The 18,015-nt window shown below is 58.5% G+C and overlaps 2 protein-coding genes across 5 annotated transcripts in view; both read right to left on the bottom strand.

Moving 5' to 3' along the window:
* Positions 1–203: 203 nt before the first annotated feature.
* Positions 204–10,255, bottom strand: AKAP8L (A-kinase anchoring protein 8 like). Of its 3 annotated transcripts, none has more exons than XM_032205011.1 (13): positions 10,203–10,255; positions 8,720–8,752; positions 7,812–8,040; positions 6,725–7,229; positions 6,129–6,252; positions 5,957–6,012; positions 5,585–5,621; positions 4,251–4,359; positions 3,691–3,844; positions 3,152–3,257; positions 2,505–2,635; positions 1,696–1,791; positions 204–1,281 (listed from the first exon to the last, which is right to left on the bottom strand). In XM_032205011.1, exons 1-13 carry the CDS (start codon positions 10,213–10,215, stop codon positions 802–804), a joined length of 2,073 nt encoding a protein of 690 aa, XP_032060902.1. In that variant the 5' UTR covers positions 10,216–10,255; the 3' UTR covers positions 204–801. The 3 variants fall into 3 exon arrangements, with proteins under 3 accessions (XP_032060902.1, XP_032060904.1, XP_032060903.1); XM_032205013.1 differs by having other exon boundaries at positions 3,691–3,832; XM_032205012.1 differs by having other exon boundaries at positions 6,129–6,249.
* Positions 10,256–11,760: 1,505 nt separating this feature from the next.
* The window catches only part of WIZ (WIZ zinc finger), a 37,691-nt gene continuing 31,436 nt past the window's right edge, over positions 11,761–18,015 (bottom strand). The window contains exons 6-12 of one of the 2 annotated variants that reach the window (XM_032204995.1): positions 17,125–17,631; positions 15,444–15,751; positions 15,215–15,344; positions 14,038–14,568; positions 13,163–13,600; positions 12,757–12,949; positions 11,761–12,563 (exon numbers count right to left, since the gene is read on the bottom strand). In XM_032204995.1, coding sequence (XP_032060886.1) covers positions 12,407–12,563; positions 12,757–12,949; positions 13,163–13,600; positions 14,038–14,568; positions 15,215–15,344; positions 15,444–15,751; positions 17,125–17,631 — 2,264 coding nt within the window. In that variant the 3' untranslated portion in view covers positions 11,761–12,406. Of the gene's footprint in view, positions 12,564–12,756; positions 12,950–13,162; positions 13,601–14,037; positions 14,569–15,214; positions 15,752–17,124; positions 17,632–18,015 lie in introns of both variants that reach the window. The other variant, XM_032204994.1, reaches the window with a different exon arrangement.

Genomic DNA, 18,015 nt, shown 5'->3' with positions numbered 1-18,015 from the left:
TGAAGGAGCCTTGCTCACGCGTTTCTCACCCAAAACACTTTAAATTCAAACCTGCTCGCACCCCAAAGACAGGGCCAACGCCGAGGACATTCTGGGGAAAAAGATATTTTACCTTTTTTTAGACACGTCCCTGGCACAGAGCAGTGGCAGGGGCGCATCCTGCTGCTCACCTCCACTTTCAGAAATGAAGGCAGAGTCAGGGGTCGTCTCAGGGTAGTCCTTTATCTCCACCCACCAAAACATTCACCTCAAGATGAAAGCATTTTTACAAACACCACGACATTGACACCACTTAGTTTCGCTCTGCATTAGAACACCGGGAGGAATATTACAGTCACATGGAAGTTATGCAGAACCTTACAGCGTACACGGCAGAAATTAAAACCCTGGAACCAGACTTCGGATGTTTCCAGACAGACAGCCTAAGGGGACAAACCGCTTTGTATATTCGGCAAATATACAAAAGTTTCAAGGGGAAGAGATTTCATTTGCCAGATTGGGACGTAGCACTGGTTTGTACACATGCTCAAAGGAAATTCTCCTAGTACAAAGCCATCTAAAAAACAGAGACTGCACAAAACCTAGCTACTAAAATGAAGATTTGGTAAAAAAAAAAAATAATAATCTATTTTCCAAAAACACTTTACAGGTAAAGGCTTCCACTGCCTAAGTGAGTTTAGTAGAATGGTAACGCAAAATGTGCTATGAAATTCACAGGTACAGTTATGCTTTTTTAATTTTTTTTTTTTTAAAAAAGATGTCAGGTCTTTTACACATCAGCTTTCCCATCCAACATTGTACTTATTCAGCATCCTCATCCTCTGGAGCAGCAGCTTCCTCGCTTTCCTTGTCCTCGTCTTCTACCTTCCCACCTTCTGGCTGCTGCTCCTCTTCCTCGTGGACAGATTCCTCTGTGGGTTGCGAAGTCTCCTCCGTGTTTTCTGCTCCTGCCTCCACCTCTGTTTGTGCTTGGGGCTGTGCCTCAGTTTCTGTTTCTGTCCCCATTTCTTCTTGCTCCTCCTCAATTTTAGCTCCTTCTGCTTCTGGGTTCTCCCCAGGATCCTTGTTTTCACCACCTAGATTTTCTTCCTTGTTCTCGCCATCTAGATTTTCCTCCTCCTTGTTTTCACCATCTAGATTTTCCTCCTCCAGATTCTCTTCATCATCCTTGTTTTCATCTGTTCCTTCCGCTGTCCCTTCCTCTGCATTTCCGCTGGTTCCCCCTTCTCCTTCCTCATGCTCCTCTTTTTCTTCTAGATCATCTGTGAAAGGATTCTCACCCTGAAAGAGAAGACACACATTTATTTACCTGCTGACAGTTTCTCTCCAGCTGCTAACGTCACACCCGAGGAGCTCACACCAGGCACACACCAGCTACGTGCAAAACCTCCCAGAAAGTTTTTTTTTTGTTTTTCAATCACTACTAAGTGACTACCAAGTTCTGTGTAAGCTAAAGACATCCTGCTGGAGGCCTCAGGATTTGGAGCAGCACGTGGGGCAGATATTTCATCACCTGCACGGCAGAGGCTCGATGATCAACAGCAACCCGAGATCCGACAGGGTATCGGGATGCCCCAAACTGCCCTGAGGTTCAGCTAAAAAGCACTCCCTGCAGTCAAACAGCAGCTACTGCCCAACTCCAACAGCACAACAGAGCTGCTTAACCCAAGCCCAAGCTGCTCTGCGAGCACCCACCTTCAGGTACCGCTCCAGCTTCTTACTGATGAGTTTGTTGTTCAGAATGCTTCTCGCAACTACGAGCGAGGATTTCTTGGACTGCTCCATCATGGCCTGCAAGGGAGCACAAAGGAAGCACGCTAATTAGATTTCAGCCTGAATTAGCTGACAAGTCCAGAAGTTACAGCCACAGCTGAAAACAGTTTACAGGGGCACCCACCCAGAGCACGCTCAGGAATTTGGGAAGAGGACAAGATTTAAGAAACCTGCATTTTTACGCATATTCCCAAATTTTGTGCTGGACGTGGCTTTGGAAAGATGAAGAACAGGCAACCAAGGAGGGACCCTTGGAGAGGAACGCGCTGCCAGGGAAGTGGGGGAGTCCCCATCCCTGGAGATATTTAAGAGACGTGTGGCTGTGGAACTGAGGGACGTGGCTTAGTGATGGGACTCAGCAGGTCATATTGAAGGCTGGATTTGATTATCTTGAAGTTCTCTTCCACTCCAAGTGATTCTATGATCCTAAGGACACCTGGCTTGCTTCACCCAGCTCCACAGGTGGGATTACTTCAGCTTTCAGTCTCTGAATATTGAAGTTTAAAGCCTGTGCATTCTGATTATGCTGATACACGAGGAAACAATGACAGCAGAGCGCACTACAGGTAATTAAGAAAAATTCTCCCCAGTCTCAGGAACCAGGTGAAGCAAACCCAGCCACTTTTTGGCTCTGTTCTTGCAGCTGAAGTCTACAAAACCCCCGACGTGGGATTCCCGTGGCAGAAGCCAGGCTGTGGGGGCCAGCCAGAGGCGCCAGGCTGCATGCTCACCCTGCGGTTGTGGTTGTGGTCGAGAGACTTCAGGTGTTTCTGGATGATGCCGTACTGCATCGGGATGAAGAGGTCACAAGCAGCACAGTGAGCAGCCTCCACCTTCTTAATAAAATGCTCCATGCCAACATCTGGAAAGGAAAGGAAGAACGGTATTAAGCCAGAAGTCATCCGGGGGATTGCACTGGGTGCCAGCTTTCCCTGCAGCCCGCATCACAAACTCATTTTCAACACCCCCCCCAGCACCCAAAGTCTTCCCAGGGAGCGGGACAGGAGCCAGGCAGAAGGACAGGAGCCAGGCAGAAAGCACATCGCAGAGGCAGGTTAGCTGAATGCTGGTGGCTCACCACGATGAGCAGTGCAGGCTGCAGCTGCATCAGCACTGAGGGCATGAAAAAAAGCCTCTTCAGCCCGCTAATCATCCAGCCAGCTTTGTCAGAGCTGGGTAATAACCTGAAGGGGCTGATGGTACACTTGAACATACGAGGTTTTACTTTTCAGCAACCCCAGCAGGCTTCTGCATACTCACAACCTTCCATTTTTATTTTTTTTTCCTTTAAACTATTTATAGAGGTTTTTTTTTTTGACCAGGCAGCCACTACACGTGACAAAGGAACTCTCTTCCACGCACCTGTGCAGGCACTCACCTTGCGTAAGATCTTGGTCCCTATAAATCTGCTGAATAACTGCATTAATGTCTTCGATTGCTTTACGGCGCTCTTCAGTTTTCCTAGTTTTATTAGCAACGTATTCCTGTAAGGCAGAGTATTTGTGTTAAGTCCTTTCTTTCCCTTCCCTCTCAGATGCATCTCTCTAGCCCGTTCATCCTCTCAGTCCTGCAAAAACCAACTGCACCTTGTCCCACACACAGTGCTGTGTTTGAGCACTTCCATCACCCACTCTTGCCATAAAACCCACGGTAATCAGGGATTTTCTCTATTTTCTGCCACTGCAACCAGTAAGACCAGAGTTAAGTGACCTGTTCAAAGCGAGAGGGCAGTGAAGGCATAGCTGGAATAGCAGCTCTGGTACCTTAGCCCAACTTTACTCCACCTCCCCTAGCAGCTTCACACACTGCTCAAAGTGGCTTTTCAGCAGCTTTTCAGCCTCTCCAAAATAATAACAGCAAAAAAAAAAAAAACAAAAAACTCTGAAGTCTGGTGGACTAACATAACCAGAGGCTCACCTGGAGAAAGTCGGCTGTCTGTTGAGGCAGTTTGGTTCCGACAAACTTGAAGTGCTCCTTGTGGAATTTACTCTCGAGGTGGCTGTTCATCTCATCGTCGTAGAAGGTCCGGTATTTGCATAAGGAACAAACAAACTGGATCCTGTTGAGACAGCTGGATGTGAACGGAAGGGATGTTCAATCCACTCCAGCTCTCTGCTCTGTAAAAACCTGCTCACTGCATCTACAGCTAATGGGGAGCAGACAAAGCCCTACTCATGCAAGACTTCAATCCTTTCAGCATTTCTAGGAACTTCCCCCAGAGAATTCCCCTTTTCTGTATCAGCGTGGAAGGATGCAACCAAAATCTCAAGGTTCATCTCAACCAGAACATGCCAAACGTCACAGTCAAGATGACTGGGAGGAGAGCAAAGCTCTCCTAAGGGAACAGGCAAAGCACTGGGAAAAGGAAGAAAAAAGGGAAGGACCCAGGATGAGACTGCTACTGCCCTCACAGAGAAGGAAGCAACATCACTTAAAAAAAAAAAAAAAAGAAAAAAAAAGGTAAAAGGGAGAATTACCTTTCTACCATACGATCCCGATGCCTCTTCTTTTGCCTCTCTTGAGTTTTCTTGCCCGCTTGCAATTTGCGTTTGATTTGACTGATCTCTTCTTGAATTGTTAAAGCACCTAAGTGTTTAAAGCAGGGTGTATTTCAGGGCACTACTCGAGGGCACCACCTGATTAAAGAGAATTTCCCTGGACAAGTTTAGTAGTTGGCCCGACCAACACGCACAGCCTAGAGACACCTCTGAGTCGAGAAGCTGCTCCCTTGCAGTGCCTCCCTCTGGCCCATTACGGCTGCACCCCATCTACACCACGCTGCCATCCCTCTGGTGCGTTTGGGGAACGTGGCACGGTCGAAAGAAACACCCAAAGTTGTTTCCTCAGCCTTTATTTTCATTTACTCTTTCTGCTTTTACCAGGTTTTCAATCAATCGGTTATGGGTTTGATTTTTAAGTGCCACCCACTCCGAGTTGTTTGGCCTCATAATGGAAAAAAAAAACAACAAAAAGGGTAAGGGGAACCAATTTACAGCACAGTTATGTTCGAGATGGAGAAGCAGCTTCTCTGTCTGTCCGCCCCGGTGTACCCACAGGCACGTCCCAGCAGCAGGGCAGTCCCAAATTTAGCTCCGCAGCAGCAGGGTGGGCAGCACGGACCCAGCACACGTCCTGCAAGCAGCTCTCCCTTCCAGCCCTCCTGCTCCTCTGGCTTGCTCAGCACTTCCACCGCTACCCCCTGAAGCGGGACGTGCCTGCAAAGCTCCATCCTCCTTCCCAAGCCCAGTGACTTCCCCAAATCTAGGGCATGGCAAGAAATCGAACCCCTGAACCCCGTTCCCTACGCCCCAAGCTGGCAGCTTCCCCAAAGGGCCAACCTACCTTGAGCAAGGGCTCCAGCTCCTCCCTAGCAGGGCTTTTACAGCATTTCCTTATCCCTGAGCAGACACAAAGGATGGGATTCGTCTGACAATGCAGGTGTTGGAGCGGAGCTAGCCCCTGTCCATGTGGGGATGGGGCAGGTCTCATCCTGAACAGCAGCTGAGCCGTGCCCCATCTCTCTCCGCCAGCCCTGGCGATTCCTTCCCACCAAAGCCTCACCCGTGCCGAGCCCTGCCAGCTCTCCCTGGTGGCAGCCCACCCCTAGCACTTAGCCCAGCGTCCTCAGGAGACTTGGGGGCATTTGCAGAAGCCGAAAGCTGAACAGATTTGAAAGATTTAGCTGTAAATCCCCTCTGGCCACCTCCGAGCCCTCAGCTGGAGGTGGGTTACGCTCCGCACACAGCCTCAGAGCACGCACAAGCCCTCTGCTCTCTGTTGTGTGAGCTGCCACGCACGCACACCAACTCACCTTTCTCAGAGTCTCTTCCTTCATCGTCTTCCCCCTCCTAAAATGCAACATCGGGATGTTAAGGCCATCCAAATTCACGCATTAGCCTATAGAGAGCGAATGTCTGGATGCTACCTCAACATTTGCCCCTCAAACCCTCCCTCCAGGCGCTCCACGCGTGGCGCAGCACCTCCAGCAGACCTGACCCTCAGCAGCCAGCACAGCCAAAGGATCCCAGAGCACATTGCAGCAGATTTTGGTTTATGCTGCCATCCGTTTTCCCACATTACTCAGTTTGGGAACAAGGCGGGAGCCCAGCGACCCACCCTCGTTGGCTGCAGCACCACTCCCACCGCGACTTTTATCACGAGCAAGTTTTCGAGAGTTACTTACACCTCTGGAACCCTCTTTCTCCTCTTTTTCTCCCGATTCTCCTTCGGTTCCCTCCTCTGAAAGGAACAGCGCGGTCAGTGTAGGCAGGAACCCCGCCGAGACCCCCCCCGAACAGATTTACCCCCAGACAGAAGGCGCAGGGAAGCGAGCCGAGCGCCAGCTTTGCTCTCACCGTTGTCAGAGTCGGAGTTGTCGGAGCCGTCCGTCTTTGCCGCCTTGCTGTCGGGTTCCTCGGAGCTGTTGGTTTGCTTCCGCTTCTTCCCAGTGGGATCTTTCTTCATTTTCTTCTTTTGCTGCTGCGAGAGAAGAGAAAGGTCAATCCCTGCGGTAAAGGCAGGCGCCCTCCTCATCCAGCAACGTTTTATTTTACTCCTTTATAGCTGAGTTTTAATAATTTACTCGTTTATAAGCCTCCTGCACGTGCAGGTAGGTTTCCAATGGGCAGAGCTGAGCAGACAGGACAAAATCCAGCACCAGCATCTCTCTAATACAACAGATTAAACCCCAAGTAACAGCGACTAAGAAAAGGAAACTTCTAGGAAAGAAACTTTGCTTTTAGGAAACAAAGTTTTGAGATTAAAGCATCGCCCACACGAACACTGCTCTGTGGCTGAGCCTTGGTCTGCTGTGGAGGAAAAAAAGCCACGAAGCCAAGCCAGTACCACGTAGAACTGCGTAGTACCACTTCCCAGGGCACATTTTGGAGCCAGTTGGGAAACGTTTAGCTCAAGACCAAGCAGGCGGGAGGATGCTGCAGCAAGCACTTACTTTGAAGTCCGAGTCCCACATCTTCCAGTTCCTCCTCATGCGCTGTTTCATCATGCCTCCCCCGAAGCGCATGTTCCCCGAGAAGCCTCGCATGCCCTGGAACATGCCGAGCTCGGGGATGATGTTGTGGGAGAAGAGGGAGGGGAGCCGGGAGGAGCCGTGGGGGCCGAGGCCCCGCGCCCCCATGCCCTGCGGGGGCTCGTTCCACTGTCCACCCATGCGCCCGGAGTAGGACGAGGCCATGGGTCTGTTATTGCGCCCGTCGCGCGCCCAGTTCTGACCCCGTTGGCCGAAGTTGTCCCGCGCCCTGTTCTGGTACTGGTCCCTGCGGTTCCCGTAGAAGCTGTCGTAGTGCCCTTCGTAGTGCCCATCGTAGGGGCCGTCGTAGTGCCCGTCGTAGGCGCTGTCGTTGTCGTGCTCAGCCTCGTTGTAGTCATAGCCGGATCTGTAGAGGTCGCGGTCGTTCATGGAGGAGCGCGAGTCGTAAGACTCGTACGAGTCGTACCTGCGGGTGAGGAAGCGCCGAAGCAGGACGTTAGAGCTCACCAAGAAACAACAGCGGAGGCAAAGCACACAAAACCCTTCGGAATAGGTTTTTCTCGGGATTTTTTTAACCATCAGATGCGTCCCAGAACGTGGGACGGGGCTGGGGCACGGCACAGAGCAGCCAGGGGCCGTTAGCGGCTGTAACGCTTCTGTTACACCCCTGCAAGTGCCGGAGGAACCGGAGACCTTTAGACGTGGAAAAAAACAAAACACAGAAAGCCCCAAACGACGTTTGAGGAGACAAGGATCCCAGCAATAATTTGGCAATCCCGCTCAAAAACAGCTCGGTAAAAAAAGCTGGGAAATTAAACTCAGACCAAACGGCTCAACACAGCGCCTCTTTCTCCCTTCGCATTGCTCTAGGAGTTCTCAAGCAAGAACACGAAGAGGAACGAGGAGGATGCTTCTCAGTCGTGTTGAAGAACACGAAATCTCCCCCACGAGTGGCAAACACCCAGCTTTTAAGTACCGAAGACGGATTTTTTTGGGCAAGACATCGACACCAACCGGGCGCGAGAGCTTTCGGCAGCGCCGCGCTCACCTGTCCCCGCCCGAGCCGTAGTGCCCTCCCTGCATCGTGTCCGTGTCCAGGTGCGACCCCATGTCCAGGCGCTGGTTCATCTTCGCTATGACGGCGTCGCTGGAGGCGTCGGGGTTCATGTCCACGTCCGAGCCGCCCATCTCCCAGGAGTTGGAGGTGGCCATGCCGTAGCCGTAGTTGCCCGAGTTATCCTGCCCGTAGCCATAGCCATAACTGTAGCCCTCGTACCCTGGAAGAAAACGATCAGCTGCTTTAATTTCTGGTTATTAACGCTTCAATTTCTGGTTATTAACGCTTTAACTTCAATTCGGATGCAAAAGCACCCCTGAGATCACTGCAGGGAATTTAAACAAACAAAAAATGAATTAAAATTTAAATTTAATAATAAATAAAATTTAATCATTTAAAATTTAATTATTTAAATTTGATAATAAATTTAAATAAATTAAATTTTCCAAATTTAGCCTTTTCTTCCCCATCTCTTTTACGTGCTGGGACGCATGTAGAGGTGTGCACGTAGCTCGGAAGTGTGCAGAGCTCCTTCTGCTGTCTCCCCAGCACAGAATTTATGTCACAACCTGCCCCAACCTCGCTCAAATTACTCCAAGTGCCAAAAGGCTTTGTTAGGGGGGCAAAAAAAGCCTCGTATCTCGACCAGAACAGGTTTCCCTGCACGCGCAGCATCAGGAGCAGCAGCAGAGTTTTTCTGCTTGTTCTGCCGAGTTCAACAAGAACTTTAAAATCAAAGAAAGCAGCTGAAAAAAAAATAGAAAGCCACGAGGCGGCACGGGCTCGATGCTACAGCAGGACTCTGGTTCATCACCGACCTCAGCACATCTCTCACAGGATCAGTGAACAGGTTTGAAGCCAAGAAACCAGAAAACTACTCAAGTTTTCACCGCAGTTACCTCTGTTTGTCCCAGAGTTCCACTCTCCATAACCTAGAAAAGACGAAAAAAAAGCTGTTAGAGGCTTCTTTAGTGTGGTTTGATTGCAGCCAAAGAGATTCTTGTTAATTCGCAGCGAAAAAGAGCGGCGCCCTGAAAAGCCAAGCCCAAAACGGCCCAAAACGTCGCCCTGGCAATGACAAGCAGGACATGGCCACCAGAAAGCAAAATCCGTGCGCAGATTTTGCAAAACCTGAAGTTTGAGACAGGTTCCTGAACACTTCGAAGACACTTTTAGTCCCAGCTTCCTGCAGCAGCTTCGGAAGGGGCCGGGACCAAAACGGTCGCGTGCTCCCAGCGGGGTCAGCCCCAACGTGAGGGTTTTGGGGGTGAAGCAGCGGGGCTGGCACCCCCTGGGGACCCCACCCTGCCCCAAGAGGAGCCTCGAAAGCGGCCCCGGGACTCGGGGGAAGTTTGAATCCCACCGCAAACCAACCCGGAGCCTCCCGGGCCTGACATTCACCTGCCCTTTCAGGGCGAAATTGCTTCTCCGTGCCCTCCCGCGCTTTGCCCTCGGGGGAAAGCAGCTGAAAAGCGCAAAATTTGGGAGAGGGAGAGCCCCGAGCCACACGGGCACCCGATGGGCACCCACTGGAAGCCGTTAGGCAGCAGTAATTACCAAGCCAATTAGTCTCATTAGCGGCCGGCGGCTTCCGTTCACCAAAACCGAGCCGTCAGCTCTGGGGAAGGCGCCGCTGCCTGGCGGGTAACTGGGGGGGGGGGTTCCCCCCTGAATAAAAACTCGTTATTTAGGGGGAAATTTGTTATTATAGGGGAAAAGGCGTGAAAAGAGTAGGAGCCGAGGGAAGGAGCAAGGCGGAAAGCTGGGGAATTGGGGCAAAAAGCAAGGAGTTTGGGCAAATGCCTCCTGAATTCAGGCAAAAAACAGGGAGAGGCTCCTGTAATTGGGGAAAAAACTATGAATCTAGGGAGAAAAAAAAGGGGGAAAGCTCAGGAATTTGGGCAACAGCGGGAGGGGAAACATGGAGAATTTGAGTAAAAACCGTGAATTTGGGCAAAAACCTCATGAATTTGGGCAAAAGCAGGGGGGAAACTGGGGAATCTGGGCAAAACCGGGGGAAACGTCAGGAATGTGAGCGAAATCGGGGGAAAACCTCGTGAATTTGGGCAAAAACCTCCTGAATTCAGGCAAAAGCGGGGGGAACATCAGCAATTTGAACGGAAGCGGGGAAAAACCTGGGGAATTTGGGCGAAAACCTCCTCAATTTGGGCAAAACCCTCCTGGAGCCGGGCACAACCACCCCGTTTTCCGTCACTTTCGCCGGCTCCCGGCGGGCTCCGGGGGCCGCTCCCCTCCGCCCCTCGGGCCCCGGGCGGCTCGGGAAGGCCCCGCCGCCGCCCTCGGGGCCCCCCCCCGGGAGCCGCCGCCCGGTCCCGGTCCCCGCGGGGCCGCCCCGCCGCCATCTTGCGCCGCCGCCCTCACCTGAGTAGCTCATGATGGCGGCCCCGCCGCCGCCTCCTGCGCCAGACGGTAACGGCGGCAGCGCCCCGCCCCCCCGCGTCCTATTGGCCGGCGGGGCTCCGCCGCCCGCCTCCGCGCCGCCGTCATTGGCCCGGCCTCCCCGCGGCTCGCGGCTCCTATTGGCAGTCCCCGGACGTCGCTCACCGCCCCCCGGCGTTTCCACAGGGCGGCCCCCGCGGCGATTGGCGGGGGCGGGTGTCAATCGCCGCGCCTCCAGCGGTTTCTGAATGGCCCCGGGGAAGGAGAGCGCTGATTGGCCGGCGCCGCCGTCACCTGGCGGGAAGGCGTTACCGCTTTTACTCCGGGCTCTGATTGGCCAGCTGAGGGGCGGGCCGAGCCTTGCCTGGACCAATGGCGCGGCGGCCCCGCCTCGAGCCTCCAGCGCCGCCACAACGGCTCCGGTGCGGCGCTTGGCCCCGCCCCTCCCGTGCCGCCATTGGCTGCGGCCGCCGGCGGGCCCCGCCCCCGAGGGCGCGCGCGCGCGCCCAAGCCGCGTGGTGCCCTCAGACCGCGGGAACCCAGCGCAGCCCCCACGTGGCTCCCGTGGGTGGCCCCGAGCGGGCGTCACCCGTGGACGTGTCCCCCCACCCCAGCACCCCCAGCCACCGGGACAGGGCCCCCACGCCCCGGGGGTCCCTCTCTCGGTGTCCCCGTGGCCGCGGGACGCGTCCCAAGCGCGGTGTCCCCGCCCCACCTGGACACGTTCCAGCTCTGCTGTCCCCACACCCTCGGATCCCGCTGTCCCCACAGCCCTGGGCCGTGTCCCAACCCCTCCCGGGGTCCCCACGCCCGTGGTCACGGCCACACCGTGAGCCCTTAGCGCTGTCCCAGCCCCCCCGTTAACAGGCACGGCCCCACCTGGCCCTCAGGTGTCCTTTTCCCAGGACACAGCCCAGCCCTGCTGTCCCCACCACTGCGGTGACAACCCACGGCCACCCAACCCCTGCAGGGCCAGGAATGGGTTCGAGTACCCCCGTGGCCCGAAAACGCCTTGTTTCCCCCCAAAAAAAGCCTCTGCGAGGACCCCACAAGGGCTGGAGCCAGGGGCCGCCCCCCACGCACCACACTCCAGCCTCCCGGGGGTCGTTTCCAGAAGAGTTTAATCTAATGTACATATTCCCGGGTACATTAATAACCAGAATATGCCCGATGAAAAAAGTTAAAAGGTTCGATTTCCCTCTGAGCCGTGCCGGGCTCGGGACTTGGAAATAAAAATGAATGCTCCTTATTTTTTTTTTTTTTTTCCTCTACACAAAACTAGAGTTAAAAAAGTCGAAGGTCTATGCAGCTAGACGAAGGGGGGGGGGGGAGAAAAAAAGCAACCGTGAAAGGGGCTGGGGCGGAGGGGAGACGGCAGCGCCAAGCCCGTGGGCAGCGGGGTCAGAGAAACGGCCCCGACCCCGTGGCCGCCGCCGCTCCCCGGCCCCCACGGGGGGCTGGTGCCCGCCGCTGCCCCTCCGACTGCCGCCGCCCAGCGGCACCGGTGCCGGGAGCCCGCGGTCCCGCGTGAAACGGGGGTGGGTGGGTGTGGGGGGGGGGGGACGACACCGGATGGCAAGGGGCCGAAGGAGGCGGGAGCGGTGAATCCGTGACTTTGCCGTTTGCTGTGGCGGAGGGGGGGCAGCGTTTGGCCCCCGGGGGGAAGGGGAGCTGGGCAACATGCAACCCCGCAACAACGGACGCCGACACCTAGGTGAGCTAAACTCGTCGTCTACGCACATGGAATATACAGGAACTCCAGGGCCAGATACAAATCCCACAGCGCTCGCCGGGCCGAGCCGCTCCCCTCCCATCCGGCGTCTCGCTCCCCCCCCCCGGCCCCGAGCCAGCAGAAGCGGCCGCAGCTCCCCCGTCTTTGGGCTAAAGCGGCCCCGAGGCCGGGACCGGGGGTCCCCCTGCCCCATCCCGAGCCAGGGAACCGGCCTGTGTGCCCCCCCCCCCAGCGGTGGGACCCCGGGGCAGAGTCCAAACCCCGCTGCCGGCGGAGGGGCGTCTTGTTCCATGTAGTGCTTGTGGCCGGGGCCCCCCCGAAGCCCGGCTGGGAAACCGTGTGCCGGGTTTGGGGGGCTGAGGTTTGCTCCGTGGGGGGGGGGACGTGCAGGCACGGGAGGGGCGGAGGGCGCCCCCCGGGGGGCGGCTCCATCGCCGAGCCTGGGCCGGCTCCGTTACTGAGCCTCGGCCACGGCGGGGGGTTCGGGGGCCGGGGCTTCGCCCCGCAAGGGGTCTGCTTTGGAGAAATTCATTTCCAGGATGTGTCGCTGGAGGTGCCGCACCCACTCCTCCTGGATGGAGAGGGGCCCCTGGAACTCCACCTCGCAGAACCTGTGGGGACAGCGGCGTCAGCTCGGGCTTTGGCCGAGGTTTCTCCATCGGCCCCCCCGGGGGCAGCCGCCAGCGGAGACCCCTGGAGAGCGGGGTCGGCGTGGGGTGAGGAAGGGCAACCACGAGGACTGGGCGCGCTGCCCTCCCTGGAAGGAAACCCCCCCCCCCCAAATCCCTCCCGGAGCCGACCTACCTGCACTTGAGGGTGTAGATGTTACCCACAAACTTCACCAGGGAGGTCTGCGGCGGGCGGGGGACCAGGGAAGGCACCGGCCTCATCCTCGGCGGCGGCTGGCGCGTCTCCTCCATCTTCTGCTGGAAGTCGGCCCCTTCCTCCTCCCGGTGCAGGGGGTTATCCAGGGGCCTCGCTTGCCTCCGCTCGAACTCTGCGGGGGGAGAATGAGGGACAAAAAAAGGTGTCACGGCGGAGGGGGCACGGCGCAACGCGGCCTCTCTGAAGTGTGGGGGGAGGATCTCGGGTAGAGAGCTCCCCCCACGCCCCACGGGTGGGCAGAGGGGACGGGGCAGGGGCTTCTCGGAGCTCCACCAGCTCCCTGCGGCGCTGGAGCCCCCCCTCTGCTGCTTGGCTCCCGACTCACTGTGGATATTGGGGCGCTGATGCTCCTCCATCTTCACCAGGGAGAGGGGAGAGGTGACCATGGGGCGCTCGCCGCCGCTTCCCCCGTCCAGGATCTTCCCGGGCTCGCCGTGCGCCAGGTCCGCGGCCAACCCTTTGCTGAGCAGGGCCACGCCGCCGGGCTGCAGGCTCAGGGGCATCCTCCGGGCGCCGTCGTGGTCCCGGGCGTGCGAGGAGTTGCGGAATTTCTTGGTGAAGGGTCGGCCGCCTTGGATGTAGCTGCGGTAGGCGCCAGCTTTTTGGGGCCGGTGCCGGATCCACTCGCTGAGGGTCTCGATGGGCGAGCCGTTGACGCACCACTCGGTGACACCGAACTGCCGGAGGTGAGCCCGCGCGTGGCTGGCCAGGGCCTTGCGGTTCTCGAAGTAGAGGCCGCAGAGCTCGCAGCAGGCTTCGCTGGCTGGGGGGGGGGGCACGGGGCAGGGGGTGAGCAGGGGGGGGCTTGGGGACAGATCCCCGGCCCGGCCGTGTCCCCGCCACCACCCGTTTGCAGCCGTTGAAGGGAAATCCCCCCCCCAACTCTGGTTTCTGTCGCAGAGGAGCTCCAGGAGGCTCCTGCTGAGGGTCTGGTGGAGACCCCAGAGCCAGGGGAGGCTCCAACGAGACGGGCTAACGGGGACCGGGGACGCCAAGCGGGCCCCAAATCCCCACTCGTCCCTCCCCGATGTGCTCTGGGTGCCCCGCTGGAGACACCCGGAGCAAGGAGCTCGCTGCTGACACCCCACACAACACCACAGCGCTGCGTGACAAAGCCCAGCTCCCCCCGCAGCCCCCGGGGACCCCCCCGGACCCCCGCCGCGGGCCCTGCCACGCACCTCCCCGTGCGTCCTGACTTACAGGTGTGCGCGGGTTTGTCGTGCACGGGCTTGGTTTTGAAGGGCAGCTCGGTCTGGATGTAGGCCTTGTGCTTCACCTCGGCGTGGGGCCCCAGCCGGTCGTCCTGCAGCGGCCGTTTGGCGGACAGCGGCGTCAGGAAGCCGCCCTGGGGTTTGCCCGTGAGCGACGCCAGGGACAGCTCCCGGCCGAGGCTGGAGCCGCCGGGGCTGGGTTTCCCCGTCCGCCCGCCCAGCGGAGGCAGGGCCATGCCCTGCAGCATCTTGCCGGGGGCTTTGGGGTCCGTCCCCTCCTCCCCGAGAGCTTTGGGGGGCTCGATGCTGGAGGTGTGAGGCTCCTTCTTGATGACGCAGGGCTTGGATTTCTTCTTGAGGATCTCCCGCAGGGTGTCGATGGGCGAGCCGTTGACCGACCACTCGGTCACCCCCATCTGCCGCAGGTGGGAGCGCGCGTGGCTCGACAGCCCCTTGCGGTTCTCGAAGTACTCGCCGCAGAACTCGCAGCGGATGTCCCGCACCGGGTCAGCTCGGGAGGCTGCGGGGACAGAGGGGGGGACGTCAGGGGGAGCAGGGCGGCGCCCACCCCTCCGATTCTCCCCCCGCGACCCGCAGAAGAAGCTGGGAAGCCGGGAGCAGACCCCGCAGCAGGACCCCGAAGCGCCCGGGGATGGCTGAGGAGAAGGCAAAGCCCTTCCTGGAGCACAGGACCACGAAATGGGTTGGGTTGGAACAGACCCTAAAGCCCGGCCCAGTTCTAGCCCCCTGCCATGGGCAGGGACCCGTCCCCGCCTGCCCAAACCCCACCCAGCCTGGTCCCGGGCACCTCCAGGGATGGGGCACCCCAACTTCCCTGCACAACCTGCCCCAGCGCCTCACCACCCTCACGGTGACCAATTTCTTCCCTTTACCTAACCCAAATCCATCCTCTTTTAGCTTAAAGCCCTCACCCTTCGTCCCTATGGCTACACCCCCCTGTCAGAGTCCCCCCCCCAGCATTCCCGGAGCCCCCTTTAGGTACAGAACGACCACTACGAGGTCTCCCTGGAGCCTCCTCGTCGTGCTGAACAACCCCCAGCTCCTTCAGGCTCACATTTCAGATCCCACAGCCCCAGCACCGAGGGAGCGCGGTCCCACCCGGCCCCCCTGGACAGCGGGGGGGAAGGCGAGAGCCCGGCACTTACAGAGGTTGAGGGGAGACATCTCCTCCCGCGGGGACCAGGCTCGGTCGGAGGGGTGGGGGTCTCCGTGGAGGCCTCCTGACATCATCTCGCGTTTGATTTCCACCCTCAGCTGGTCCTGTTTGAGCTTCTTCTGCAAGGAGGGAGGAGAGAGGCCTGGAAACATCTTCCGGGCAGTGGGAGGTGGGGACGAGGTAGGAGACTGCCCCAGGGGACTGCCTGCTTGCTGGACCTTCTTGGCGAGGCCGGGGATGTGAAGCTCTCCGGGCCCCCGAGGCTCCAGGGGTCCCATACCGCCCAGGAGGCTCTTGGCCATGGCTTTCTGCCCGGGGCCGGCGGGGTTGGGGGCAGCGCCCCGCGGCTGAGCTCGGCGTTTGAGGATCTCCCGCAGGGTGTCGATGGGCGAGCCGTTGACGTACCACTCGGTCACCCCCATCTGCCGCAGGTGGGAGCGCGCGTGGCTCGACAGCCCCTTGCGGTTCTCGAAGTACTCGCCGCAGAACTCGCAGCGGATGTCCCGCACCGGCTCCGACCCGGAGGCTGCGGGGAGAGGAAGGGGAGAAGCGGGTCCCTCACCAGCAGGATCCCCTCACCAGCAGGACCCGACCCAGCCTCTGCCCCAAATCTGCCTCCACCAGGCCCCGGATCCCAGCAGGTTGCTGGTGATGAAGAGGAGGGGGAGGAAGGTTTGGCTGCCACCTGAACCACGTGGCGTCCTGGTGGGGGACACGTGGCGAGACCTCCAGGCTCAGGGGGGTGACCTGCAGCCCCCTCAGCAGCTCGAGGAGATGAGGGTGTGATTTCAGCCGTCCCTGCTGGGGAATCGGGGCAGATCCCGGCCCCGAAGGGAGGCGAGATGCTGCCAGCAGCAGGCAGGAGCCGGGGAGAGGTGTTCGGTGCCAGGAGGTTCGTTTCACCACCCCAACTGAGGCAGCAGAGGGCTGGTTTGGGGTTTTGGGTGCTGCTGGAGTGAGGCCGGGAGGGGATGGGGCAGCAAAAAGGGGCAGCAATGAGAGGGGAGCCACGGGGATGAGGCGGCACCCAAAGGAAGGGAGATCTGCTGCCTTGAGCCGCGGGAGCTGCAGGTTCTTCGGGGCCAGCTTTTTTCCCCTCCCCAGTTTAGGGAGAAGGGAGGTGCTGCAGTCCCAGAGCATTTGGGTTGGGAGAAGCACGAGGCCAGCCCTGACACAGCAGCTTCACAGCCCCAGCAAGAGGCAGGAGAAACCCTGCAGGGTCTGCAAACCCCCAGCCCCTCGGTGCTGAGGGACGGGAGGCGTCAAAGCCACGCTCGGAGCTCTCAGCACAGCAGGGACTGATGGCAGCGGGCAGACACCTCTCCTCCACGGGCTTTGCTGCAGGGAACGGCTCCAACCCTGGAGCAATTTGTGCTGGGAGCTGTCCTACGAGACCAGCGACGCACGAGGGATCCCAAAGACCTGGCTAGGGATGGAGTTACAGCCGGGAGACACCGGGAGGCACGAAGCACGGGTCCTTCCCGGCAAGCCTGCGCGTTGAGCGAGCAGGGAAACGGCAGAGAAAAGCTGAGACGGGACCAAACCCTGAGTTAAAAACCATCCGGCCTCAGGAGCGGGCAGCACGCGCCGTGCCCGGCTGAGGACAGAGCCACAAAGAGCTCAGAGGGCAGAGAGCCAGCGAGGGGGAACAGTTTGCTGAAATCATGATGGGGAACGAAGAGAAGCCCAGGCAACGGGGTCGTGACAGAGCAGCACCACCTCCTGCTGCCTCCTGCACCGAGCTCTCCCGCCCCAGCACCATGCAGGGGGATGCTCAGCGTGCCAGGAGGAGCCAGGGGCTTCCCTCTCTCCATCTCTGCCACCTGAGAGCTGACGGGAAACCCTGACGGTAAAAAAAAATAAAAAAATAAAGAGGAAGAATAAAAAAAAGAGACTCACTCAAATTGAGAGGTCCTTCCTCATCCGCCTGTGGCCACTGCGCCTTCGGGGAGCTCTGCAGGGGGCTCAGCGCGAGCTTGGAGCTCTTGTCCTCGGGGTTTTTCGGGGAGGGGGACCCCGAGAGCGCTGACGGCACCTTCTTGAGGATTGGGGAGCCCGGCTGCGAGAGGCTTTTGGAGAAGCCGGGGGGGGATTTGATGGCTTTGTTGACGGGGCCGTCGGGCGGGCGCTCGCCGCCGCCCTTGCCGAGCGCCAGGAGCGCGGGCCGGGGGGAGCCCGCCGCCCCCTCCTTGGGGGAGCCGGATTTCTTGAGGAGGCCGGGAGGCATGGGGCTGCCGTCGGGCTTGCCCTTCTGCTTCATCAGTTCGTAGAGCAGGTCGATGGGGGCCCCGCTGCTCTCCGACTCGGCCACGCCGAGCTGCCGCAGGTGCGAGCGAGCGTGGCTGGAGAGGCCCTTGCGGGTTTCGAAGCAGGCGCCGCACACCTCGCACGTCGTCAGGTTCTGGGCTGCGGGGAGAGGGGAAAAAAAGAGAAAAGAGAGGGAGTCAGGGCTCGACACGGTCAGCGGGGGCTGTCCGAGCCCTCATCTCCCACCTCCAGGCTCTCTGCTCACCCCTGGGACGCCAGGAATGGAGCAGGGAAGGGAGAGGAGAGCAGTGGGGGGACAAAACGTGCTGCTTGTGCATGCAGCTCTGCTGTTCTCCCTGCTAAAGGCTGGTGGGGATGCTTTGGGACGTGATTTTGAAAGCCCTGCCCCTGCCAGGCTCCAAAAGCTGGCAGGGAGGGGACCTCGAGTGCACCTCATCACCGCACAGCGCTGTTTTGGGCACCAGAAGCACCGAAAGGGCCAAAGGGACTGACCGAGGTGGGCTGAGGACAACAAGGACGCGT

Source organism: Aythya fuligula, chromosome 30, assembly GCF_009819795.1.
Source record: "Aythya fuligula isolate bAytFul2 chromosome 30, bAytFul2.pri, whole genome shotgun sequence".
In the NCBI taxonomy this organism is placed as follows: Eukaryota; Metazoa; Chordata; class Aves; order Anseriformes; family Anatidae; genus Aythya; species Aythya fuligula.
Note: the sequence above shows the minus strand (reverse complement) of the source record. Positions and strands in the feature narration are given on the sequence as shown.